Genomic DNA, 27,479 nt, shown 5'->3' on the forward strand with positions numbered 1-27,479 from the left:
AGCAGCTGCTGTAAAAACTGAAATCTGACAAACTGAAATCAAGAATTGTAACTGGTTCACGCCATCATAAAGATGACCAGCAATAGGTTTAATTGCATTAGAGAGATTACATTACAGCTAGAAAAATGATCCACTGCCTGTCCTGAAAGACAGTCCTTGTCAGGCTAATGGTATGGATCATTTTTTAATACAAGGCGATCAGGCATAATTACACAAAATTATACATAGCTATTTTTTCTGGATTTGAACTTCTGAATTATTAAAGTACATACATTTTCTTATACTCAGTGCTCAAGAATTCTGGATCTGATTCAGCCACTGACATAGAATAGGAATGTGACTTGCTCTCAGCTTTCTTCAACCGTCTGGATTTTGATTCACTCAACCTATGCACAATCACACAGTAGAACATGGAGCCAAGGATTGGAATCATAATCACAGCTCCAATGACTGTTGCCCATATAGCAAGCCACTTATTATGCCGGCCAACCACCACATAAGAGAGAGCAATGAATGCAACTGAGATGCAGACACAAGCCACCCACATCAGTTTGTTTATCACAAACATGAGCTGCCTTTTCGCTTTCTGTTCAATGACTACCACAGATGTCTGGACTACAACAACAGCAAGTGAGATGAACAATGCCACACTGTCAAACACAAAGAATATGATGAATGCCTTATTATTGGCAATATAAGCTTGACCAACAGATTCCCCGGGCTCCTTTGTCTCCAGATATTGGCCAGGAACTTGGAAAATAGCCGCAAAAGCAACAGTTGCTATGAGAACAGCGACAACCGTAGCATTGTTTATCGCATTGTTCAGACCGTTGGTATGGAGTTTCTTGAGCTTCTTCGCAATCTTTTGGACCCTAACATCAGTTTGATGGGTTTGTTGCAGCTGCGACTTCACGTTGTGTTTGATGTCACTCACAGTTTGCTTAAGTTGCTTCTCTGTGCTTGGAGGCTTCCCAAGTTCTTTTGCACTGAGTGCTCCAGCCTCTCTTAATACTGTAACTAGCTCTGGTGGTCCAACTTTTTCAGCAATATCAAGCACAGTCTCCCCTGCTTTATTGATTGCATTGATGTTTATGCCTTCAAACTGTAGAAGGCAACTGACAATCTGCAATTTTAAATGGTTCACATATTTAAGGCTGTTCAGTCCAGACATTACAGAACTCAGGTATCACCTAATTTACGATACAAAAAATTCCAGATGCATCACTTGCTAAATGATCACACAAATCGACACAACCATGCTATGATTTGGCCTATATACCATGTTGATAACAATGCACAAGGTTTACCTAGAAAGTCAGGAACTACTGTGGGAGATGGGAATTGTAAGGATGAAGAAATAACCTGGGCACGACCCTTCTTTGCTGCAATGTGTAACGCTGTGTTTCCCTTGTTATCTTCCAGACTCAAGATGGAAGGATCGGGTTTAAGCAACTCAATAACAATGTCTTGATTTTGGCCTTTCACGGCCATATGAAGTGCTGCTTGACCTTTTCTATCAGCCCTGAAGCCAATACTTGGATCCTTTTGTAAAAGGGCCTTAACCACTTCCAAATATCCCTTTCTTGCAGCAGAATGGAGGACTGTCTTACCATTATTTCTGGCTATTTTAGCAAGGTTTGAATCAGTTTCTAAGAGAAGATTCACGACATCAATATTTCCCTGAGTAGCAGCTGTGTGTAATGCTGTTGTGTTAGATGGGTCGGTTGTCATGGCCAAGTTTGGGAAAGTACTGAGAAGTTCCTTAAGCACCTCTGCGTAATTAACAGCCGCATCAGTAAGAGATTAAGCAGCACTAACCAAACATTCAATATGTAATTCAACTACTGCAACAAGTCACAGGCAATCATCAACTTGGACACCATAAGAACATATGCTTAGCAAGTACAGAACAAATCTGTCAAATCTACACAACAAAACAATTTCCAAAGGCAGACTGCATCCTCAAATCAGAAAAACCATCAACTGATTCCAGCTCAAAGGATTCATAAGAATAACAAAAAAATAAAAAACCCAAGAACTAGAACTTCATGGCATATAAGTTATAGGCCATTCAAAATTTTAATCATAGATGTTAAATCATCCCTTTCAAGTACACTTGCTAAAAGGCCCTAACTGCTGTATACCAAAGCCAAATTGCAGAACATTGACAAGGCAAATAGCTAAATAGGAATACATAGTTTAGGCATATTTGTGGATCTGCTTATACATTTTGTTTTTGCTTTCCCTTGTCCATTAATTACAACAAGAACCAAGTATCACTATGGGGCTAAATGTACAAAGCATCACACCAGAACACTTGACAGTAATTAGTCGAAACTAGTAAAGGGATCATTTCCACAACAAAAGTTTCTAATTTGATTATGCTACAACTGCTACCCCCTAATAGCCTTTTGAAGCTGCTGTCCAAACATAATTAAAAGTATCATAAGAGACAGAATGATAATCTCAGTTGATAAGGATGCTGGCCAGTAAATACAAGATTACAAGTATATAGTAATCACAAAACAAGGTTGATTAACATGTTAAAAAAGAAATACACACTTTGACATGGTTAATAATTAGACGGACATACAACAACATAAGTCAAAGCCAAACCAAAGCATTACTGTTGAGTATGAACTTATACAAGAACAATGTTTCGCCAAAGGAATCGAAATCCTTACCAATATGACCTTGTCTAGCAGCAATATGAAAAGGATCATAACCACTCCTAGCTCCTATTGATGCTGTATCCAAGTCCAAATGCTTCAAAAATTCGGCAACCACCATAGCATGCCCATTCTCAGCAGCAACATAAAGAGGAGTTTCTCCTTCTTGATTTTGCTTACAAAGCAGCTTCTTACAATCACTAGTCTCACAATTTTGAAACATCTCTTTGATTTTACCCAAATTACCAGCTCTAGCAAACAAATGAAGGGGCGAATCGCCTCGTTTACCCGGGGATTCTTTGCTTTTCCTCCTCTCATTGCCACCAAAGCTAAATTGCCTCTCCATCTTCAAATGAAAACTCTTCTGTTTCTCCAACAATCCACGAAAACTCTTCTGTTTCTCCATTACACTGCCTCGAAAACTCCCATTTTTCTCCATAGTTTTGCCAGAACTCTCAGGTTTCTCCCCAACATTTCGAAAGCTTACTTGTTTCTCTATCACCCGTCTCATACTCGATTGTTTCTCCATTGTTTTACCTCCTAAATCCCCTACTTTCTCCATAATTAAGCTCCAATTTTGTTACTAAATACTCCCTTTTAATCTGCTCAAAACCCCAATTTCAATTTCAAGAATAAATCTCCTATCAAATTGAAAAGTGCCCATTTAAGATATCAAATCATACTAAAAAACTGGCAATCAAATTTGCAGAAACTCAAATTCAACAAAATCCCAGAAAAACCCACAAATTCAATAATCAATTACACAATTCAAATTACTGTATCAAGAAGAAAAATCTAACCTTTCAGCTCAAACAGTCAAGGAAAAAGCAATCACCAAACCCAGAAATTCAGTCAACATATTGCGCAGTTAGGCAGAGACCAAAATCATCCTGTTGAAATTGATGTTGAAAAATCAAGCTCCTAACAATTATATCTACTACTCTCCATTAATAGAATTAAATTAAAGTACGAAAATTAATTTGGAAAATGATTATTACTAGGTTTATGAATACTGAATAGATTTAATTTGTTTGAGAGGTGACAGTTTTTGTAGTGTAGTGTTGCTCCCACATGCTTTTTCTTTTTTGATTACACTAGTATGACAAAATTGATGATGGATTCCGTTAATTTTTTTTATTTTTTTTTATAGTATATAAAATGTCTAAAATTGGGTTGTCTACATTGTTTTTAGGGGTGAAAGTAATTCGGATTTAAATCGAAGCGAACCGAAAGCCAAATCGAATTAGTAATTCGGTTTGGATTTTATAAGAATTCGGATTGGATTAGATTGGAAAATATAAAAAATATGGATTACGGATTTAATTCGGTTTGGGGTTTAAAAAAACCGAAAACCAAATTACAAACCGAATTTCGACCCAATACTTTAAGCCCATTTTCTTTTTCAAATTATACAACCACTTTCCCCTTTTATATATAAACTTTAAAAAAAAAAAAAAAAAAACCTAATTCTCAATTCTTCTTTCTCAATATCTTACTCTCTCACAAAAAATGTAGTTAACAAGAAATGATTGTAGGAATTTTAAGGGTGAAATTCGAGTTTCGGATTTAAATGTTGCAAAAGAAAGGAACAAATTTCGATTTAGATTGGATTCTAATTTGAAAAACTGAATTAATTCGGCTTGGATTGGATTGGATTGGATTGGATTGAATCTTAATTCGGTTTGGATCCAGATTGAGATTTCTGAAACTGAATTAATTCGGATTGGATTCGGTTTTGGCTATAATCCAAACCGCAAACCAAACTTTTCACCCCTAATTGTTTTTAAAAAAATTAAAAAATTGGGTTGTCTAAATACTTCAGTAATTTACTTAACTAATTCCCTCCATTTTTTTTAATCATTGCCTTGTAGAGCAATTTTTACTATTTTTTTTTTGAGTTCCACCCAATTCACCCTTTGGGTTATTCCGGATTCAGGGATCAGTCTTGGGTGGTTAGATTTCAGTCCCCTCCCGATTGTTATTACGAAAGATCGAACACGAGTCCTCCCTACCAAAGTACCAAGTATAGTCACAATCACCACTACACTAAACAACCAACTGGATAGAGCAATTTTTACTATGAGTTAAGTTCAAATTGCATACATTGACTTGTTATACTGTATGTATTTAATTCCATTACTTAATAAAAAAGTGACATATTTAATATATCTATTTTTTCTCATTTAATTTAAACTGGATTTTTTTAATCTAATTTGATTGTTTGAGTTAATTTAACCTTGAGTCGTTGAGCTATTATATACCTATCTATCTATACTTAGTATTTAAAAACAAAAACCATCATCCCTATAATGCCACATGTACATTTCATTTTTTTTTTCTTCAATGCCACATGTCACTTCATTTAATCTTTCTTTTTTAAATCTCTTTTCTCATATGAAAAAAAAAACTTTAATTCAATACATGTATAAATTATTGAATGTTGTTTGGTTTATTGTCCTCCTGTTTTAATTTCTACTACAATTGCATTCAATTTTTATCTCTTTTTCTCCTCTATAAACTATTCATTTGCCAATATAAATATATTAATAAATAATTATTTATATAGTATACCTATAAATAAACCGTGCATTGCACGGGCCAGAAGGCTAGTTGTACATAATAAGAGGTCTTATTAAATTTGTATTTTGTGTTGATGTGTGATTTCAAAATATATGATTTTCATAAAAAAATTTCCTTTATGAAATCAAAAAGATTTAGCTATAAAATATCGTAGATAAAGCGATAAGGTTTAATCTGAACTTATTTTTTATGAGCTCATCCCAAATTAAGATACTTAATACGGAGTATTTAAATAGAATGAATGAAACATACTTAAGCGTGCTAAAAAAACGTAAATATACTTACTAAGTGGGGTTGGTTAGAAGTGAGAGAGCGAGGTTGCTAGGGGAAAAACTGCACCAAATAAGTAGTCTCAAAGGGAAGTCATGGCAATAAAAAGGGAAAAAAAATATAAAAGTATTAGGGTACAAGTGAAGAAAATTTAAAGTTTAATAAATATAAATAAATATATAATTAAATAAGTTTTTTTTTTTTAAGAAAAGAAAAGAAAAGTGGGACTTTGACTCCTAGAGAGTGACTACCATGTATCCACTTATCCATAAAATGATGGCTGCTAAATGTGCTAATCGTGAAGACCGCTAACAATGAGGTTAAACCAACTAAATTTTGTAGGGACATATAGGCCATCTCACTCCACTTCAAAATAATAATTTTAATTAGTAAAAATAAGTTAATTTAATAAAAATAATTTTAATTCAGCAAAAATAAGTTAATTTTAGTAAAAATAAGTTTAATTTAGTAAAAATCAGTAAATTTAAAAAGGAAATATAACAGAAAATCACTTTTAACAAAAAATAAAAAATTTCGACAAAAATATTTTTAGTTCATTAAAGTTAAATTCGATTCAACAAAATAAGGTGAAGTGAATGAGACCATAGTGTGGAGGTAGTCTCGCTTACAAAGCATCTTCCTACAATCACTAGATGATTCTCGAGCTATGTTCGGTTTTCTAAATTATTGATAGTTGAAATTTAGAAGTTTTTTAAAAATATAACGTCAATAATAATAATAATAATAATAATAATAATAGTCTTAAAAATAATTATTGTATAATAATTTATCTATAACTTCACTATTACCAAAGTAATTACCGTCAATATTGTCATTGTCCATGTGTCGTTTTCTTATAAAAAAAAAAATCCCCGCCAAATTCTTTTCAAAGTAGAGCTAATGTTCGGAAATGATAAATTATACATTTTTCTAAAAACTTTTATGACTAAATTGGCCAACTATACAAATTTTTATGGAGTAACAATAATTGATGGTTGGTCTCTAGCTTCCACCTTTTATTTCCTCCATAAAATAATCTCCTACATTTCATTAGTGATTGTAGAATATGGCTTTCCTTCTCTTTATTAATTCTTCAAATTTGCTATAATATATCAAAAACGAATGCTAATTATATCTATGTAGTTAATTAGTACGTATATGCTTCATTTTGGCTCTATTAATCTTATGAGAATGATCACAATTTATTATGTTTTTGTTAAAATATTTTTTTTTTTTTTTTTGAAAGGGGGAGATTAAAATTCATTAATAATAAGCCATACGGCACTTACATAAGAAATCGTAATCGAACGATACAAAGACAAAAGAACCAATTACAAGTTCGAAGTAAAATAAACTACAATTGCACGCGCAAAATGACTTTCTGAAATACCCTTGACTCATATAACGCTGTCCTATGCAGCCTCTTGCAAGGGGGTCTGGCAATAAGTTGTAGTTTCTGACGTGAACCTTCATTGACCCAGAATCCTATACTCCTCGACCTGAAATCAAAATTAGTGTCGTGCACTTCACCATTGACAAGGCAATCTCCGATTCAAACACGGATTTCAGCATGGAAGCATAACCCTTCAGCCCAAACCAACAAAAGATCAAACCAAAGCCCCATAGCCAAAAAACCCGACTCAAATCCTGCACCAGAAGATCGGCACACCGATCTGCATTCCCCATAGCACACCAACACACCACACAAAAAGAAAAAATAACAAACCCAACTCAACCACACACACAAAGACGGAAAAAAGAGACCCAAACACCACACACACCACTAAAAGAAAAATCAGAAGGAAACTTGAAAACAAGAACTACGAACGTAACCCTAACAACCCACTCCGCAGCCAATCCGAGCACCACCACCAAAGCTCCGAGGTTCACCAACCCAACCCACATACCGCCGGACTGTAAAGCCCGAACCGCCGAGACCTGCCCGAGAAGCCCAAACCCCACACACCCCTGAACCGCGGCAACGACGGCTGGAAACACCAGACTGAGAACGGCCCTATGCGAGGGACTCGGAGGGAGATAACTCTCCCTCCCCATTCTCCTACAAAACGTCGCGACGACAGGAAAAGCGGTGGAGCAGAGGCACGACGGGGAAGCGGAAAAGAAGGACGGCGGCAAGTCGGCTGCAAGGCCGGTGAGGAAAAGAGGCGGCCGAAAAGGGGGAGCGGCGCAAGTTGCAAGGCCGACCGGACAAAAAACCAAAACGAGAAAAGAAAAAAACACCCTAAAGAAGTAGATCGGAGGCTCACCGACGTTGTGGCATGGGCGGTGAGCCGCACGCCAGCTGGCGAGCCTCATGGCCGGAGGAATTTTGAGAAAAACGGTAGGGTTTTTGTTTTGGGAGAGAGAATTCTCTGAAGACCTGTCAAAATTTAAATATTTAAATTAATTACACACTTATAAGTAATTCATTTTTAAAACAGTGCATCGCAAAAGACTAACCTAGTATATATATATATATATATATATATATATATATATATATATATATAATGAATAATCTAGGAAAATTAATGCTTCTGCATAGAATAAAATAAAGAGTAGAGTTTAGGAGGAAATATTGATTTCAAAAAAAAAAAAAAAAAGGATATTCCCCCCAAAAAAAACTCCAAATTAGGGTTTATTCACATTTACTTAATTTCAATTCAGTTCAGCTCCAATCAGTTTAGTTCAACTCAATTCAATATGTTAAATTGTGACTCAAAATCTAGTAGGGTTGACTTTGAACGCAGATATCTCTCAAACTACAAGTGATTTTGAGGTTATTCAAGTTGGAAGTGATAGCTTGGTTCAAGAGTTTTTCAACGATAGGTCATATGCCCAATTTCGATAAGAAACGAGAAAGTTATGACTGTTTTACGAAAATCTGACGAAGCTAGAAATTTGCAATGAGGCTACGAGCTATAGCTCTATGCGAGTGAGCTATAGCTCGGCCCTATGAGGACTTGCGGCAGGCATGAGCTAGCTGCCGAGCTATAGCTTGGTAGTTAGGTTATTCTAGGATAATTGATGGAATATTTCCTAAAATTATATCTTTTCTATGACGGCTATTTGAGTAATACTTGGGAAACAATCTTAGGGTTTTATTAGGGTTTCCTTATGTTATAAAAGGACCCTGTAGTTGATCATTTAGATCATACCTTTTTTGAGCCATTAGATTTAGGACTCCTTGTATTATTCTCTTGTTTCTTTCTCCATTATAGTGAAGAAGCTCTCGAATCCCCCACCCGTGGATGTAGGTCTATTTTAACCGAACCACGTAAATCCTTGTGTTCTTTGTTTATCTTCTTTAATTTATTGTTTTTCTCGTCCTTAATTTCATTGACTTGTTCCGCATTAGTCAAACACAATTACACCCTTATTTCCTAACACAATAAATGTGAACGAACCCTTAGTATAGAGTAATAGATATTAGGGTATATTGGTCATTTTATGTGAAACCTTAAATGTCAATGATGTCTTTTATAGTTTTATGTATCCCTATTTTGTAAAATAAAGGGAAGGAAAGTGGAAAGTTGGTGTACAATTTTTGAACTACCGAAATCACCCCTATAAACTTTGCTAGATGTTACCACAATTTAGAATCTTTCCAAATTAAAAAAAAAAGGTATTAAATGAAAACTCAGAAGATTTATAAAATTAAAATCAATCAATCAATCATACTATACTTACTATATACTAAAAGACACACCAGCAATAACACGTGTCACCTTACATAAATTTCTTCCAAAATTTAGGAAAAAAAAATCATAAAATAATATATTTACCAACTTAGATATCTAACCATATGTCTTCAAAAAAAAAAAAAGATATCTAACCATATCTTTTTTATAAATTCCTATATATAAGTAATTACTTTTTAATGTATATAATTATTATTTATAATAAAGAAATCATGAATATATATCTTCATCCTAATATAATTAATGAATGAAATTTTTTGAAATGTGAAATAAAAAAATATATATGACATCAGGGTTTAAAAAGAAGAAAGTTTGAATATATGCGGTCATAAAAAATAATATATTAAGTTGCTTGATTTGGGATAAAATAATAAGAAATAGGTTATGGACCAAATTATTTTTTATATTTAAATATAGTTTTAAATTGATACTGTAACAAAGAGTGAAAAATGGTGCATAGTCACCCAATTTTGCATTATTCCAAAATAAAAAAATAAAAAAAAAAATTAGAATAACCACTATACAATCAAGAATTATCATATAATAGTATACAATAGCTAAAAAAATCAGATTACCAAATACTTCCTCTAATTCTAAATTAATTATCACATTTGACTTTTTTTTTTTCATTATTCATAATTCATATATCAGGATTGGAGTACTAACTTTGATAATTGTTTTTAGTAACTTATAAACCACAACATTCTTTCCTGAAATTTATTGTTAAATAAATATTATAAAAATTTTATAATGTCAACTGTTTGATTTTATTTTTATTTACTACGGAGTATTATCAACAATGCTACACATATTTTGTATTATATGATTTCTAACATTAAAAAGAACACTAAATAAATCAATACTTCAGTCTACATAATTGTTTTTTCTTTATGGTACAATAAGGGTAAACCGATTAGAGCTAAACTGAACTGAACTGAATGGATTTGAACTGAACTGAATTGAAATTAAGTTGAATTGAACAGACCCTAAGTCTATTACGAAATATTATATTTACTACATACTACCAAGTACTATATTATATTTAATATGTTTTTTCATAAACATAAATTTTTTTGGGTAAGTTTTTTAATACTTCATCCATTTTTATTAAATATATCACTTTATTGAAGAATTAATTTAGATGCATCATTTTTTAGTCAATAAATTCCCCCTATCTATCTCATATCACATGCGCTCTGTTTTTTTTTCTCTTTTACTCTCTACTCTAAAAACTACTTAAAAATCCGTAATTTCAAAACTAATGCAAGTATATGAATATAGGTATATGACAAGTACAAAGTGTTATCCTTATCCTCGACCAACCACTTACTAAACCAGGATCCATACCCGCTCCATTGGGTGAGAATGGGGCGGACCCATTAACATCCTTACCTTTTACTTATAGCCTTAACAACTTATCCTAATCCGTACTTTCCCAAATTTTTAATTCACTAAGTTGGATTGACTCCAAAAGGGCTTGGGTTTTCTTAGTTTCATGCGGAATTACGGTCTTACAGAGTTTCAGAGTAGGTAGAGTTTTTTTTTTATCTAACCTTTTCAAAAAGGAAAATGTTATACATAAACCTTAAGGCTACATATAAGCATTAAATTTACACTTGAAAATCGTAAAAAGTTAAGAAATTATAAAAAAAATTATATAAACACTAATTGCACTTATTTACGCGTATTTTTGTCTTGAATTCCTAATTTTATACAATTTTCAAAAATATATTTAATGCTTTTAGGACTACATATAACATTACCATAAATAAATTCAATTATTTCAATCTGACGGTTGATAATATTTAGATCCGACGGTTTATATTACGTCCGTTACAATTAAATACCTCCTCCCAATCTCCCATATTGTACTAACATTACATCCCTTTGGAGCTTCTTTTTACGCTGTACGTTCTCTCTCTCTCTCCTCCATTGAAGCCGATTCTGAGCTTTCTCTCTCCTCCATTAAAGAATCTTCTAAGGTAAGATTTTTGTTGTAATCTTAGTAACCCAATTTCACAATTTAGGGTTTAATTTGAATAATTAACTGTCAATGTAGTCAATCAAACGATTCAAACTGTTGCTAAAATATTATTGCGCAATTTACATCGATATTTATCACCAATGTTTGATTAATTCGGTTGATAAGAGTCTAATTTGTCTGCTAAAGTGTTAAAATTTAGGTAGATATGAGGCCAATTTTGATGAAGGGGCATGAAAGGCCTCTAACATTCTTGAAGTACAATCGAGACGGCGACCTACTCTTTTCATGCGCAAAGGATCACAATCCTACCGTTTGGTACGCCGACAATGGAGAACGCCTCGGTACCTATTCCGGTCACAACGGCGCCGTTTATTCGTGCGACGTCTCTTGTAATACTCTATTACTCTTTATTCTACTTTCTCCGTTTTTATTTACTTGCAATATAGAGTTGTAACACGTGCTTTTAGGTCGAGATCATATAATGTAAACGGAAATATTGTTCAAAATAATTTTTACACGTAATACCGTGCTTTTAGGTTGATATCATATAATGTAAACGGACATATTATTCAAAATACTTGCAACATAGATTTGTAACACGTGGTTTTAGGTCGCGATCATATAATGTAAACAGATATATTATTCAAAATAGTTTTTACACGTAGTGCCATGCTTTTAGGTCGATATCATATAACGTAAACGGACATATTATTCTAAAAAATATTTACACGTAATACCTAAACCTACTTTGTTCCTAGTTGTTTGTTTACCTTAACTAATCATCTCAAAAAGACATAGTAAGCTTTTTTTTTTTTTTTTTTTTTTTTTTTTTTTTGAGATTATTGATATTTTGTGTATTGGTGAAAACAGCCACTATTTTAAGATCAAATAATTTGAGCATGTTTGACAATTTTTGTTATGATACGAAGTTAAGGTTTTAGGTTGGTTTGGATGTTATTAAATTACTTATTACTCTAAGGATATGGTTGATGGAAACGGTAGATTACAAGAGACCTTAGAAGATGGTTACATGATTACTTCTAAACCAACTCAATCCGTATTATTGCTACTAGCTATTCGAGTGTTTGTAAATTCGAAATTGTCTTGAGTTTGGTTTAATCCGGCTTATACTTTTGTTTTTTTGTGTTTGTTCCAAGATGTATTATGTATGAACATTTGAGGACAAGTATATGAGGTTTTTTGGGGTGTCATATTGACTGTAGTGATGCAAAGGTTAAAGCTAGACCTATAGAAGAAGGAAGTGGACTAAGGGCTATTTTTCATTGACTGAAATGAGTTGAACTGAATTGAAATGAAATGAATATTTCATAAGAAAAGGAAATTAGGAGCTGAACTGAACTTAGGGCTTGTTCTCATTGACTAAACTCAGTTGAGGTGAACTGAGCTGAACTGACTGAATATTATATAAGAGAAGGAAAATAGGAGCTGAACTGAACATCCTAAAAATAGTGCCGAGAAAGGGTTTCTTGGGTTTGATTTCATTTAAATCTTACAAAATTGTTTTGTTTCATAGATATGACATTATTACAGTCAAACCTCTTGAAGATTATTGTGAAACTTCATATTATTTTGGTATACTTTAAACTTTGGACTGTTAACTGAATTTTGAGCAAATTAAAAGTGGGTTAAATTTTATCATGAATATGTTTAAAGTTTCTACACTTGTTTACAGTTGTGAATTTGTGCCCATTATTGATCATATCTTTTATTTTAGGGGATTCTTCCCGTCTAATTACTGCCAGTGCGGATCAGACAGTAAAGCTGTGGAACCTTAAAACCGGAGAGGAATTATATACCTTTAATTTTGACTCTGCTGCAAGATCGGTGGATTTTTCAACTGGTGATAAATTTGCTGTTATCACCACTGATCCATTTTTGGAAAAGACTTCTGCAATTCACGTGTATCGTATTGCAGAAGACATTGATGAACGTAAGTGTGGCATATGTTTTTCACTTTTCTGGACTTCCTGATTGTTTACATCATTTCTGGCTTAGGATTTATTTTATTGTTTTGTATATTTATTTATAACTGACTATTTCTTTCACTTGCAAGCTTAGCTTTTGGTTTTGTGTACTGTATGTTTGAAGACTCTGAACTGTTATTTTATTTGTAGCCTTTAGAGTTTCAAGGCTTAGTTTGTAGAGATGGAGCCATGGAGGTAGCTTCTACTCTAACAATAGTGCTTTGGAATGCTTAAAATTAGTTTTGCTTTCATATTTATTTTTTATTTTTTTTGTTTTTCCTAACAATTAGAATCACCACACTTTATAAACTGTTGATCTAGATGGATAACTTCTCAAAAACTTACTTCTACTCGTACATTTAATCTATCTAATTGGTTCTGCACACTAACATCTACTAAGAACAATTACTTTTCCATAAGGGTCTTAATAAGTGTGATGATGCTATGTGTGCTTTTTTTTAAAGAGATGTGTGATCTTGTCATATGATACTTTGGGGGCATTTTCTAATCATTTAGCATGGTAATTGTTTTATGATATACGAAGTACATTTTTATTTATTTATGAGGCTTAGGTTACTTTTTTAGCTGAAAATAATAACCAACTCTTTTTTATGAGCAACATGTAGGCCTTTTGCTTTTCGCTAACATTACTTGTCTATGTATTTGTGTGTATATCCATTAAATTTTATCCCTTCTCACTTTTTTCCCTTGAAATCTGCTCCCAAAGATGACATTATTGTTTACATTGATTTGCAGAGAGTGATAGGCCTGTTCTTGTCATTAGGGGGCCAACTGGAAGGATCAATAGAGCTGTTTGGGGGCCTTTAAACAGAACCATAATCAGCTGTGGTGAAGACGCTATCATCCGTGTCTGGGATCCGGTGGTAAGTAGCACTACCAATTGTATCATTTCTGTTTGTTATATACTTGTATCCACATAGCCTTAAGTCTTGGAACTTCATGAAAGAACAGTGCGCCTTAAAATTCTGTTATATGATTTGCGTATGCTTGAGTTCTTTTTTGCTTCTTTTTCCATGTTTGTTGGTTCGATTTTTAGTGCTTCAAATTGCAGACTGGCCAGGAGATGATGTCTACAAAGGACCATAAAAATGGTCACACGAAAGCTATTAAATCACTTTGTCTATCTGCAGACAAGTCACATTTCCTTACTGGCTCTCTGGATAATCAAGCAAAGGTTGTATATCTCATGATATTTGAACGAATTAAGTTGCTGTGTTGATTTTTGTTTGTTTTTGTGCTAACATGGTTTGTTTTCTTTCTTCAGCTCTGGGACACAAGGACTTTAACTCTCCTTAAATCCTACAGTACAGAGCGACCTGTGAATGCTGTTGCCATGTCTCCTTTACTGGACCATGTATGTTACTTGAATTTTCATTTCATTTTTTTTCTTCTAAGTTGTTGCCAGTTTTACTAGCTGTGTGGCGTCTATATTTGCACTGGTCCAGTTTTCCCATGGAATATTTCCTTAGGGCAAGAAATTTGGTATTTGAAAGGTTTTCACTACAGGATGTTTGATGACTTGATGAGTCTTAAGCCTCAGCTGGATCATCATATATCTCACTTTGTACTTGTATCACCATAGTTATGTTAGACTGCAGTTAGCATGATGAATGAGAGATGTCAGGATTGATTTATTGCTACCCTAATGATATGCTTTAATTTGTTATTGATATCTAGTATAGTGATGGGAGAAATTAAAGTGACTCATAGTTATGTACAATTTGTAATGATTGTGAACTGGTATATGGCCCGGGTCATGACTCCTTATAGCCGACTCACAGTTATTCTGCTTGAGGTGGGAACCTATATATGAGGTATTGAGGGTAATGATGTTATGTAGGAATACCTTTTTAATGTGCATGTGGTGCAGCAGAGCCTTTTGTTTTCCCGTACAATCTGTAAAGATGTTATATAAGCCTACAGCATTAGACATTGCTTGAACTGTGTTTTTTCCTACAGGTTGTGCTTGGAGGTGGTATTGATGCATCATCTGTGACTACAGATAGTCGTGCAGGAAAGTTCGAAGCTAAATTCTTTGATAAGGTAAATTACACAATTATATGTGAATGAAAGATTGCATTTGTTATTATTAGTATGAATGGGTAAAACGGGGGCTGAAAGACTTCTCAGTGACTCAGCTTACTGAAGACGTGTTGCATTTTTATGTCAATTCCTACATCTAAATGTCCAATTGGTCAAAGAAAGAGCATGTAAGACTCCATGCTCATGCCTGCAGTAATAATTTGCTCTTTTTTACATATTGCTCTATTAATAAACCAGAGTACATGATATATGAGTATGTTATCAGCTTAAGCATTGAACATCATATTTCTTTTGATTTGGTATTCGACACCTCTCAGTAGACTTGCAGCAAACATGTATCAAGACTTTTGCAAACCTAAAAACTAAAACACCTAACAGCTCTATATTAGAGGTTTTCTTGATGGTTATGCATTTAAAACCAACATTCACAGTAACATAATTAATTTATGTTATTTTGCTTGCAGATCCTCACGGCGGAAATTGGAGGTATCAAGGGACATTTTGGGCCTATGAATGCCTTGGCCTTCAATCCTAATGGTAAAAGGTAAATAATTGCGCTAGGTTACATCTGTATTTAGTAGTGCTGTCTACTCTTTCTTGGAAGTTATTTTTATAAGGTTGTGTCATAGCTCTATGGAAATTTTTCTCAAGTTTTTTTCTGTATTGTGCAGTTTTGCTAGTGGAGGTGAAGATGGTTACGTGAGGTTGCATCACTTGGACTCAGACTATTTCAATATCAAGCTCTAATCATGTTTTTTAATTATGTCGAGAGAAGAGCATCAAGGGCAACAATGTTGACATGATTTAGTCCCAAATTTTGAGTACCGCCCCCAAGACTTACCTACGAAAATAGTTGGCATGCACAAGTTGTAAATATCTTGAGATAGCCTTTGTTTTTTTTCCTAAAAATTAACCTACGAGTATTGCATAAGCAACGAATCCTTGGTACTATTATTTATTAGTATATTTACTGTAAATTTGTAAGTTATGAACCAATCTTTTAATCAATTAATGTTTTAGAGCTGGGATATTTTGAGGTTACACCTTACCCTGATTATTTACATATTAAGCTTTAAATATATTGAATATAAAATATTATCTTTTACAATTTAAATTAATTAACTGTGCATCGACAACAATAATTTTCCTACTTGAGGAGTTATTTTGAAGTTAAGTTTTTTTTTTTTTTTTTAAAAAAAAAAATTAACAATAAAAAAAACCATTTCTTTCCATGGATAAATATTGATATTTTAACAATCACAGGTATTATCAGTTTATCACTAGTACTTTGGATAAAAAATTGTAAAGGATATTAAGATATTTTCTTAAAGAAAATTCTAGGGTTTATGATATACAAAGTATCAGTTCTATCTCTGGTTTATGGTGGCTAAGGGAGGCTTATAAGCAAATCAAAGCTATTGCAAAAGAGTAAGGGAGTATAGCAATTTGAATTGGATTGGATTAACTTTCACAACATCCTTATATATATGGGACTGGTTATAATATAATAAGACTTGTTGGTCTTGAGTTCAAGTCTTGTTGTAACCATTTTTATAATGACATGTGGCAAAGTGACACGTGAAACCTATTCTGTTTTAGGAACGCTTTTAATTATATAAGTATAGATTTTAAAGCTAGAAAAGGCCAAAAGGGTTCTTATTTTCTTTTTTAATATCATGTTAGTATATGTTGGGAATAAAGCTTTAATTTTTATTGTTTAGTAACATAAGGTTTGTTATTAATCTTGATCTTGCTATTATTATGTTTTTTTTATTGATTTATTATATTGCTTGATCACACATTTTATGCATGTTTAAAGGGAATTTGTACTTGTAATCATGCTTAATAAGATAATTAATAATCTTTTTAGGGTTAATTTGATTATAATTCAAGTGATCGCCAATAATAGATTTATTTGTGCATTAATATTCAACCAACATAGATACGAGAGGAATAAAGTAGAGGTCTATTATTAGGACGAGTTCTTTCTCTTTTCGATTGAATTCATATCCTCATCCCTAGATCGTTAAGGGTTATAACTTTCACCCTGTGAACGGTTTTCAAGTTCCTAAAACTTGTTGGCGACACTTTTTCTCTAACTTCTTTCCCTTTGGACGCCACCATGATTAAGTGTATGATCACAGTGGGGTTAAGTTTGGGGTAATGCTTGAAATATTTCCTACAGGTACTAACTCGGGTTCGGATTGTTGTCGGGTCGAATTAAATCGGTTGACGGTTACTATTAGATCGAGTGCAGGTTTGAGTTTAGGTCACAAAGTATTGGATCAAATCGGTTGTCGGTTAACATCGGATCGATTCAGGTCGGGTTACAGGTCACTAGTTTCATCCCATTGTTCGAGTACATATTAGGTTTAGATCATTGCCGATTCAGGTCAGCTTTTGAGAACTCTACAAAAGGTTGCAGGCAGAGTCACGTCTAAGGGTGTGTAGGTTTAAAATGTACTCATGTTTACATGTGTTTTTGGGCCTCGTTAAAAGGGCCTGTTTCTTTTTGTTTTAAATTAAACACTAAGAACTGGTCTATAAATATTGGAAATCCCATACGATATTGTATCTCAGACGCATCTGTTCTCTAAGAAAAATAAAAAGCCTAGTTTTGAGTTTATAGGCAACAAGGAAGATGAAGGGTATGAGGGGTCTTTTGACATCTACAACCACTTTTGGCCAAGTAGTTGAATCTATAGCGTTGGTTATTTTTTATGGTGGGTAAGTATTGTATTATTAATTTATTATTATTCAATTTACAACGTTTGGTTGCTGGGATAGGAGTTCGGCGACGATGTTGCTGGTTGGTTTCGCCGGTTTTGATGGGGGAGAGGGGTTCCGGCGGCTGAGGCAAGGTGGCGCCGGTGGTGGAGCTGTAAAGGATAGTTTTTTTTTTTCAATTTTTCAAACCAATAAAATTGACATGCCTCAATTATGGCTTAGTGGCGGTGAAATTAATTTTGTAGGATTTTATGTGGTGTTATAATTGAATTGTGTGTGTTTTTATTTTATTTTATTTTATTTTATGTAACGATTAGATATTTTTCCTCTGTATTTTTTGTCAAATCGTCCCAAATAATATGTAACGGGAGGTAGTATTATTTTTTTTAATGGGATTATTTTTTTAAAAATCCTTTTATCATTAGTTTTTGATCTGATTAATGTTGTACTTTTGTTGTGTAGCTTTATTTCGTACCACCATCACCTTCAGTGGCGGACTCAGGAATTTCCGACTGGTGAGTCACAATCGATAATCAAATATGTAAAAAAAAATTTCACAATGATATGTAAGGAGACATTTACTTCCTAAACTTGAAAATAAACAACACGATTGGAGACCAAATTAACTACAGCGGGGATGTAGCCTAAATACATATCAGTCCGCAACATGTTTTACAGGATGATCAATAATTTTGAAGCAATGCCTCAAGGCGTAAAAGCAATCCTTTTTTGGCACTTCAATATGATTCAAGCATATGATCAGGAATAAACACGAATAACAATTGATTCACAATACAAGTATACAATATTCCCAGCATGAAATAGACTCAAGAATTACAGAAATTGCCCAAATTAAAACCAAAATTACAGAGACTCACCCATATCCAGGCAAATTAACAATATACCAACTCTTGTTGATTAGAAAATGATTGATAAGCTGAGTCTTCCCTGCATATAAATTCAACAACCTAATCAAACACAAAGTTAACAAAACAAATGAAATCACAAGTATGAATCATATGCAAATAACCCCAACAGCGAATTACCCCTATTCATAATTGGTTGGACGGTTCATATTCAACTAAATCAAGCAATATTCAACTAAATCAAACAATATTCCCCAGAAAAATTATTTACAAAGATCATCCAAATAGAAAATTGACAAGATTACAATACTAACTAATAATTAAAAAGCTTAAAATTGACAAGACTAAAATCAACAAACTAATATCTCCACTAGTCTATACGGAACTTCCAGCCGAATATGCGACTAGCACCACTAAGCACTAACCAGTCTAAACTGTAATCTAATTATAAATTTATAATCCTCCTTACACTAATAGTTTAATTGCTGTCTTATACAATTTCCGACATCACATATTCACAATTTCACATAATGACATAAACAGATAAACTAATAAGTTCAATTTAACAGTCAAAACACAATTTACACAAATAATGCAAATTCAATGAACATTCACCGTATATACTAATTTTAAGAGACAAGTAATGCAAATTTGATCAAAAATTCACAAAAAAAAAAGAATCAATTGATGATTACCTACCTTGCTAGGCGGAGGCGGCAGGCGCTGAATGATTGAGGCGAGCAGCGGAGCAGGCGGAGCAGCACTGCCATGCCCAACACTCAGCAAGACAGCAAGTCAGCGACTAGGCACTGGAGCAGGCGACTAGGCGAGCAGTAGAGGACAGAGCACAGCTGCACAGAGCACTGGAGGCTGGAGCAGGCGACTAGGCGAGCAGCAGCCAGCAGGCCAGCAGCACAGCCAGCACTGGAGACGTGAGCAAACTAGCGAAGAGCAGTAGATTATGAACAATTAGTCAATTAGGGATTGAGTTGATAACTAACATTTTACATTTCACAAATTCACAATTAGGGATTTAGGGTTCAAACATTTCACAAATTCACAATTCAGATAATGCAAAATTCTCTGAAATTGAGTTGATTATTGAACAATTAGGGATTTAGGGTTCAAATTTAGTATTACTAAATCATAATTCATAACTAACAACTAACAAGTAATATCAACAATTAAATAAATAAATAAAAAAAAAAGCCGAAAGATGAGTAGATGACTAACCTGAAATTATGCGAAGAGGAAGATGAAGCGAACTAGTGAAGAGGAACTGAGGTCTGAGGAAGAGGCAAAGAGGAAGATGCGAACTTGCGAAGAGGAAGAGGCGAACTGGCGAAGTGGGCTAGGGCTAACTCAAACGTTAGAATTTTTTATTTTATTTTTTTTTTAAAAAAAAACTTAAAATTTTTTTTGGGCCCTGGTGAGTCACTTGACCCACCAGGCATAAGCCCAGGTCCGCCACTGATCACCTTACGGCCATCGTTATATTCCGCCAGAAGATAGACTGAACTTACTGAAGTCTTTTCGAGAACTTAAAGAGAGATTTCAAAAATATAGAGAGGGGAAAAAAGAAGAACAAGAAAATTAATCCATGACAATGCCTTATTTTGTTTCCGAATGTAAATTAGCCAATTACTTTTTAAACATGGTTTCTAATTCCTACAATAACTTTTTATGCATGCCATCATATTTATGAGAAAATATAATATATTGATGATTTTGTTTATCTAATGACATTTTTGTAAATAAACAACAAATACCTTATATATATTACCTCTGTTACAGGTTATGTGTAACGATTAGACATTTTCCTGTAGTATAAACTTTAATTGGATTTACGTTTTGCATTGTTGTTCATAGCTTGATTGTATAATACTACAAATACCTTATAATTGGTGGATTGTTCCTCGGCAAAAGTATTTAAACAACAAAGTTTTTCCAGTATGTAAGATAAACATAGTCATGTACTCATGTTCATGTTTATAGGTACTTCCCTTCGTGCTTTTAGTTAAAAAATTAAAATTAATACTCCGTAATCAAAATCTTTTCTTTTCCTTGGATAATTATTGACACTTTAACAATTACCAATATTATCACTAGTAATATTTTACATGTGAAAAGAAATGTGAAGAAGGGGGCGGTTTGCAAAATATAGGTATAAGGTATGAGTTCAGATAATTATTTCTCATGGGTTTGAGGTAGAAAACTTGGGGGAGGTGGGTTTGACTCATTCCATTCCTTTAGATTTCATATAAAAGGAGAAAATAGTGAGATATTAAACTTAAATATGAAGTTCTAACTCGATACCACCTTAAGCCTATTCCTAATTCCAAACACATACAACTTTGCGAACCAAACGGCCCCTTAACCCTTAAGGGGTTGGAGGGGGTAATTAATTGGATAAAAATTGTTAAGAGGATAAAAGATAATTACTAAAAAAAAAATTCTAGGGTTTATGGTCTGTCATTTCTATCCCTTTAAAACGAATTCAGCAAAATTATCATATACCCTCCTTGTGTCATTGGTTTGTGATTAGGTTAGTTTAGTGTAACCTGAAATAGGGAGGCTTATAAGCAAATAATTGGACTTAATTTATATGAACTGTTGTTCCGTTGTTCGAGGGTTTCAAGGTATGCCGTATTAACCATTAAGCATACATGATTTTTTTTTTTTTTTTGAAAAAAACATACTACCTCAGTTAATTATTATGTCCAACAAAAGAATATTTTATATCTCACAAATAATATCACTTTGTTGCACATAATAATTAACGGAGGTAATACATGATATTTTTAAACTTTTATTATACTCTTAACAAAAATTACCCTTCATCTTAGAGTTTAGCATTGTTTCAGCGATAATATGATTTTAGTTATGCATAGGCTTTGACTAGAGGAATTCACTCGCTTTGTACTGCTTGGAGTTTCTGGCAAACACTCAACAATAAAGAGTTAAAATGACCACGTCTCGAGTTTCGGATGGCATTGATTGGGTAATTGATCATCTCGAATACAATATGGTTTTATACTGATTGGTTTAACATTGATTATATAGCATCATAGCATGTATAATTGTTTTGATCTTTGTTTGTGGTTACAGTACAATGTACCTGTTGATGAAGTCTTTGAAAAACTTGGGTGTAGCAGAGTTGGCCTCACTTCTGAGGCTGTTACTGAAAGATTAGCCATATTTGGCATCAATAAGTATCAACATAAAAAGGTACTTGTATATGATTTCTTGGCGGTTTCATATTATTTGCAACGATTTGACAAGTAGAAAATAAAAATGCTAATCGTTTCATATTATTAGCCGCCATCATGTGGTGCTAGTTGTGATTTGGAACTAAGTTGAAGAGTACATTAGAGACAGACATGAGTCACTCGTAAATTCTTTTATATTAATCTGACATTTTTCATTTAGATAATCATACATGTTTTCAAATTTGGGGTTATATACTGTAAATCTTACACTGCTAGTTCATAACCTGGTGCATTACAGAAGAGTTTTCTCCTGAAGACTTTATGCTCAATGTGGAGTCTTCGAGTGGCAGCTGCAATCATTGCCATTGCCGTTGCTTGGGTGAGCATCGGGTTTCTAATTATACTTGTATCTCTATGAAATACTGCTAGTGCAATTCGACTCAATAGATTTATGTGATTGATGCAGGGCAAGAACCTACATTGGCCAGTAGTTGTTTTGGTCTTTCTTGTGCTTTTAATTGCTCCAATTATGAGTTATATTACAGAGAAAGATATCTATAATCACCAAAACTCCGTCATAGCACCCTTAGCTAGGAAAGTAAAGGTATGCATGCTTTCAATGCTTGCATTGGTCTATCTGATCACAGTATCACTTGAGAGTCGCGACTATACACTTGTATTTTGAGGCTGTTTACTAAAGTTTTGATTATTTCATCAGGTTCTGCGAGATGGTTGGTGGAGTGAGGAGTATAGTTCACAGTTGGTCCCTGGGGATGTAATTAGTATTAATGCTGGAGACATCATTCCAGCTGATGCGCGTCTACTGGAAGGAGACGATGCTGCAATAATTGATGAGGTCAGTTGTAATGTGAGTTATCAATATATTTACTTCATGCATCTATTGTTGCTGAATATATGATTTCCTGTGCTTTGCAGTATGTTTTAACAGGAGTTTCGTCTCCAGTAACTAAGAGAGCAGGGGATGCAGTATACTCTGGCTGTATTTGTGAACAAGGAGCATGTGAAGCTGTGATCATTGCTACTGGTGCTCGAACCTTCTTTAGGAAAAATGTTTGCCTGGATTTTAGCATCAATGAAGTCAAATGTTGGGTTAAGGTAAAAAGTTCTAGTGGATTTCGACACTAAAAATATATAGCTACTTGTTCTATCTTCTTAACCCTTTATTTTGCTTTTTTTCTTTCCTTTTTAGGTTTTGGTTGGCATTAGGAATGTATGCTTGTGCTTGGTTGCTGTTGGGGTGTTGGTGGAGATTGTTTTCATTTACCTTTTCCAGCACATAGCATTTTGGCGCGGAATTGACAATCTGCTTGTTCTCCTCATTGGTGGAATCCCCATTGCTCTTCACACCAATGTTTTGTTTGTGATTTACAAGAACTTACATGGCCTGAAGGTTTGTGCTTGCTGATAGTTTTTCTACCTTTCTACTTCATCTTTTCTATTTCTTATTTAGGGTTCAATAATCATCTTTGCTTATAATTCTATGAACAATTGTGTCATGATGTCTAGAATCAATTAGGTAGAATAGACTACATGTTATCATTGTCACCTAGAGATCGAAATTAACTTATCAAAACTATTTACAGGGCGCTATCTTAATGAGATTGACTGCGATAAAGGATATAGCTGTCATGGATGTACTTTGCTGTGATACAAAAGGAACCTTGGTACTGAACAATCTCACAGTTGACATGACAATGATTGAGGTATAATTTATTTTCTTGTAAATTACAGTTTTGATGGATGCTGTAGCTGCAAATGTCATTAGAAAGTCCAGGATTTGCTTTGAAAATCTGTAAATCTTCCTCAGGCTTTCGACAAGGGAGTAGATGCAGATACCGTTATTGCAATGGCAGCACAAGTATGTCAGACTAAAACCAATGATGAAATAGATGCTGCCATTCTTGAAATGTTCTTCAACTCAAAAGAGGTAAATAATGCATAAGATATATGACATAAATTTCTGTTTGTTTTTTAGGGGCTATTATGTCACATCAGTTTATGTTATATCCCTTTTCCATTCAGGCTTTGGCTCGCATTCAGAAAGGAACTCGCTTCTCATTTGACCAAACTCCGACTGATGAACTCAGAGCAGTAACTTACTCAGATGTTGATGGAAAAATTCACAGAGTTTGCATAGGTGCTCCTCAGCAGGTACTGCTTCGCGACCTAGTGGTAATAATGTCTTTCATATTCTCATCTTGTTTAATGCTCTCAATTGGCTCTTAGGCGTTAAATCTGGCATGTAACAAGAAAGATATAGAGATAAGAGTTCATGCAGTGATTGACAAGTTCACACAGCGAGGGTGGCATTTGCAAGCTGTATTATATCGGGTAATAATCAGGCCTTGTTCTTCTGTTGAGACTTGTGACAGCAGTTTGGTTGATGTCCATGAAATTCATACAGGAAGTTACTGATGGGACGGAAATTTGTTCTGATGATGCCTGGACATTGATTGGTATCATTCCACTTTTCGGAACTCCTAGGTGTGACAGTGCTGACGCAATAAAAAAGGCTTTTGATCTTGGTATTAGTGTCAAAATGCTAACAGGTTAGCTGTATTCAGATTGTGGTAGTAATCGCGCTCCTCTGTACTACTGGTTAGTGTTCTGAATCTGATACTTCCTGATATGTTTTTGTATTTCAGGTGACCAACTAGCAATGGCAAAGGAAGGTGGTCGTCATTTGGGTATGGGAACCAATATGTATCCTGTGTCATCTTTGCTTATGGAAAGCAAGGACAAGACAATTTCTGCCTCTTTATTTCATGATCTGATTGAAAAAGCTGACGGATTCACAGATATTACATCAGGTATATTCATACATACTGTCTCTTATGTAGATATGTTTACCTATTTGTTTCTCTGATGAATCTTGGTGTCTATTTTGCTTCAGGGGCAAAGTATGAAATTATCAAACAATTGCAAGTTAGAAAACGCGTATGTGGAGTAACAGGTAGTGTTGTTACTGATGTCCCTGCCCTTAAGAAGGCTGATATTGGCATAGCCGTGGCAGATGCAACGGATGCAGCTCGTAAAGCTTCAGATCTTGTCCTCACAGAACCTGGTCTTAATGTCATCATCAGAGCTGTGCTAATATGCCGACAGATCTCACAGAAAATTAAAGATTACTGCGTAAGCTATTTACCATTATGTTAGACATCATATATTTTCCGATGTCTCATTTGTCTAACACATTACGATTCCAGTCTACTATCTTACATAGGCTATGTCCTCTTCCATATTATCAATAAAAATCAATATCAACTTATAACAATTACAATAGTCGATCAACAAAATACCTTTGTGAAAATCAAATGAAAAGAACATGGTCTAATACATGATTTTGTCAATACATGACTCATTCATCACATCTAATTTTTTTTTTTTAAAAAAAAATTTCCTTCTGTTTACAGATTCACATCGTTTCAATCACTGTCTACACCACTGTAAGTAACTAATCCTTCAACTTCAAAACATCAAACCTGATAAAAGTTTCAATTGACTCCACTTAACTCTTTTTCCTCATGTTATCGTGTTACAGCTTGGTTTCATGCTGCTGGCTTTCATATGGAAATTTAATTTCCCACCCATAATGATGCTACAAATTGTTGTCTTCAATGAAGGTGTGTCTCCTGTAACCTGTGCTTACATGTTTATCGATAATAATTATTTATAGGCACAACGAGGCCTTGGTCTGGACCTATCTACTGAGATGTATCTATAGTGATGCTTTCGATTTTGAAAGATCGAACTCTTGTATGTAACAGAGATCAATGCATTATTGCAGTTTTAAGCTGTACCTATGGAACGTATAGGACTAGACATTCTCTTATGGTGCCTGATCATTGGGGACTACCTAAGATAGTTAAAGCTGGAGTAGCTCTAGGTGTTTATTTGGCTTTCATGACCATCTTTTTTTTCTGGATAGCATTCGAGAAGGATTTCTTTCAGGTACAAAGATCATTTTGTTCTGTTTTTTTTTTTTTTTTTTTTTTTTTTTTGAACGGTCTTAAATAGAAATGTAGCATATTATTTAGAAGCAGATGAAGTAATACATGTCTTTTCGCTTTCTTGATTTTGGTAGCGTGTTTTTGGAGTGACAAGCCTCATGGAAGCAGCTCATAGCAGTGACTATAGAAAGCTTGCATCTGCAATATACCTTCAAGTTAGCATCAGTATTCATGGCCTAGTACTTGTGACTCAATCGCGAAGATGGTCAAATCCGGTTGTTGACACTTGCTTTCTTCTGATGTGTCTATGTGTTAAACTGGTAATCACTACATTAATTTTCCTGATTATGACAAGTTATTTGCATTGTGTTTCATTATTTGTGCTTGAACAAAAAAGCTTAACTCGCTTCTCATTCTCGGCAGCTTGCAACTGTCATTGCTGTTTATGCCGATTGGAGCATAATCCAAGGGATCGGATGGGGTTGGGCTGGTGTCATTTGGCTCTACGACATCATATTCTATGTACCACTCATCGTTATCAGGTTGTACATTCATTATGCTGTGAGTGAAAGCGCCTCTGATCGTATCAAGCAAAGCGATTGGTTGTCCAATTGAGCTGCAAGTACAACCTGTTTTTATTGTACATTGGTTAATGGTTCGTCAGCATAAGCTCATCATGCAGCACATTGCGATTAAAAGTGTAGACAATATTTTTTTTCGGTTCACTATAGGGGTGTCCATAATTCGGATTAAAACCGAAATCCAATCCAAACCGAATTATCAATTCGGATCGGATCCAAACTTTAAATCGGATTGAGATTTTTTTAAAATTCGGATTTTTGGATTGGATCGGATTGAACCTAATTGGATCCAATCCAAATCGAAAACCGAATTGTAAAATTAAGCTTGTATAAATAATGATTTCTTTGTTTTTTGAAATTTAGCTCAAATACTTGCTATGACATAAAATAAATTAGGGAGACTTTGTATTAATTAACTAATGACTTGATGTTGAACTACTTATTTTAATCATGAATTTTGAAGACTTTTATTTGCATTATAGCTTTATTTTTATAATCGTATTAGGCGCTAAAAAATAATGTCTTATAATTCCGATTTTCGGATCGGATCCAAATAACCGAATTTTAATTCGGATTGGACTGGGAGAGAAATTCGGATCGGATCGGATCGGAAAATTGAAAATCGAATTATAGTTCGGATTGGATCGGATTTGGACTAAATCCAAACCGAAAACCAAACGGACACCCCTAGTTCACTATTTACTTGTGACTAAGCTAACCTTGGATTTTGCCAAGAATTCTCATTCATTTTTTATGAGAGTATGATTATTAGTGCTAAACGTTTTTGTTTTGGATCGGGATATAATATTAGGGATGAATTATATGTGATCTCGGTCCTTTAATTCTCGTAATCACATATTAGGAGTTTTTAT

At 34.0% G+C, this 27,479-nt stretch overlaps 3 protein-coding genes and 1 long non-coding RNA gene across 7 annotated transcripts; 2 read left to right on the forward strand and 2 right to left on the reverse strand.

Moving 5' to 3' along the window:
- Positions 1-52: 52 nt before the first annotated feature.
- On the reverse strand, positions 53-3,764 carry LOC110738664 (ankyrin repeat-containing protein At5g02620-like). Of its 2 annotated transcripts, none has more exons than XM_021919064.1 (4): positions 3,470-3,764; positions 2,685-3,271; positions 1,363-1,772; positions 53-1,123 (listed from the first exon to the last, which is right to left on the reverse strand). In XM_021919064.1, the coding sequence occupies exons 2-4, from the start codon at positions 3,229-3,231 to the stop codon at positions 260-262; spliced, it is 1,821 nt and encodes a 606-aa protein (XP_021774756.1). In that variant the 5' UTR covers positions 3,232-3,271; positions 3,470-3,764; the 3' UTR covers positions 53-259. The 2 variants fall into 2 exon arrangements, with proteins under 2 accessions (XP_021774756.1, XP_021774755.1); XM_021919063.1 differs by having other exon boundaries at positions 2,685-3,310.
- Positions 3,765-10,973: 7,209 nt separating this feature from the next.
- On the forward strand, positions 10,974-16,346 carry LOC110738666 (eukaryotic translation initiation factor 3 subunit I-like). 3 transcript variants are annotated; one of them, XM_021919067.1, is made up of 9 exons: positions 10,974-11,202; positions 11,391-11,593; positions 12,940-13,155; positions 13,946-14,073; positions 14,247-14,384; positions 14,475-14,564; positions 15,170-15,253; positions 15,718-15,797; positions 15,925-16,346. In XM_021919067.1, the coding sequence occupies exons 2-9, from the start codon at positions 11,410-11,412 to the stop codon at positions 15,998-16,000; spliced, it is 996 nt and encodes a 331-aa protein (XP_021774759.1). In that variant the 5' UTR covers positions 10,974-11,202; positions 11,391-11,409; the 3' UTR covers positions 16,001-16,346. The 3 variants fall into 3 exon arrangements, with proteins under 3 accessions (XP_021774759.1, XP_021774760.1, XP_021774761.1); XM_021919068.1 differs by having other exon boundaries at positions 11,404-11,593; XM_021919069.1 differs by having other exon boundaries at positions 10,979-11,202; positions 14,262-14,384.
- A 2,317-nt stretch (positions 16,347-18,663) lies between these two features.
- LOC110738667 lies at positions 18,664-20,592 on the reverse strand. The gene is made up of 2 exons (XR_002514645.1): positions 19,546-20,592; positions 18,664-18,928 (listed from the first exon to the last, which is right to left on the reverse strand). It is a non-coding gene; the product is annotated as an uncharacterized LOC110738667 (long non-coding RNA).
- A 1,219-nt stretch (positions 20,593-21,811) lies between these two features.
- LOC110738571 (ATPase 11, plasma membrane-type-like) lies at positions 21,812-27,047 on the forward strand. The gene is made up of 19 exons (XM_021918969.1): positions 21,812-21,847; positions 21,955-22,074; positions 22,354-22,434; positions 22,522-22,659; positions 22,774-22,911; positions 22,992-23,171; positions 23,266-23,466; positions 23,660-23,779; positions 23,884-24,003; positions 24,099-24,227; positions 24,303-24,407; positions 24,481-24,625; positions 24,722-24,886; positions 24,970-25,208; positions 25,490-25,522; positions 25,618-25,699; positions 25,801-26,027; positions 26,161-26,346; positions 26,450-27,047. Exons 1-19 carry the CDS (start codon positions 21,812-21,814, stop codon positions 26,639-26,641), a joined length of 2,637 nt encoding a protein of 878 aa, XP_021774661.1. The 3' UTR covers positions 26,642-27,047.
- Positions 27,048-27,479: the final 432 nt, after the last annotated feature.

Source organism: Chenopodium quinoa, unplaced genomic scaffold (assembly GCF_001683475.1).
Source record: "Chenopodium quinoa cultivar QQ74 unplaced genomic scaffold, ASM168347v1, whole genome shotgun sequence".
Taxonomy (NCBI): Eukaryota; Viridiplantae; Streptophyta; class Magnoliopsida; order Caryophyllales; family Amaranthaceae; genus Chenopodium; species Chenopodium quinoa.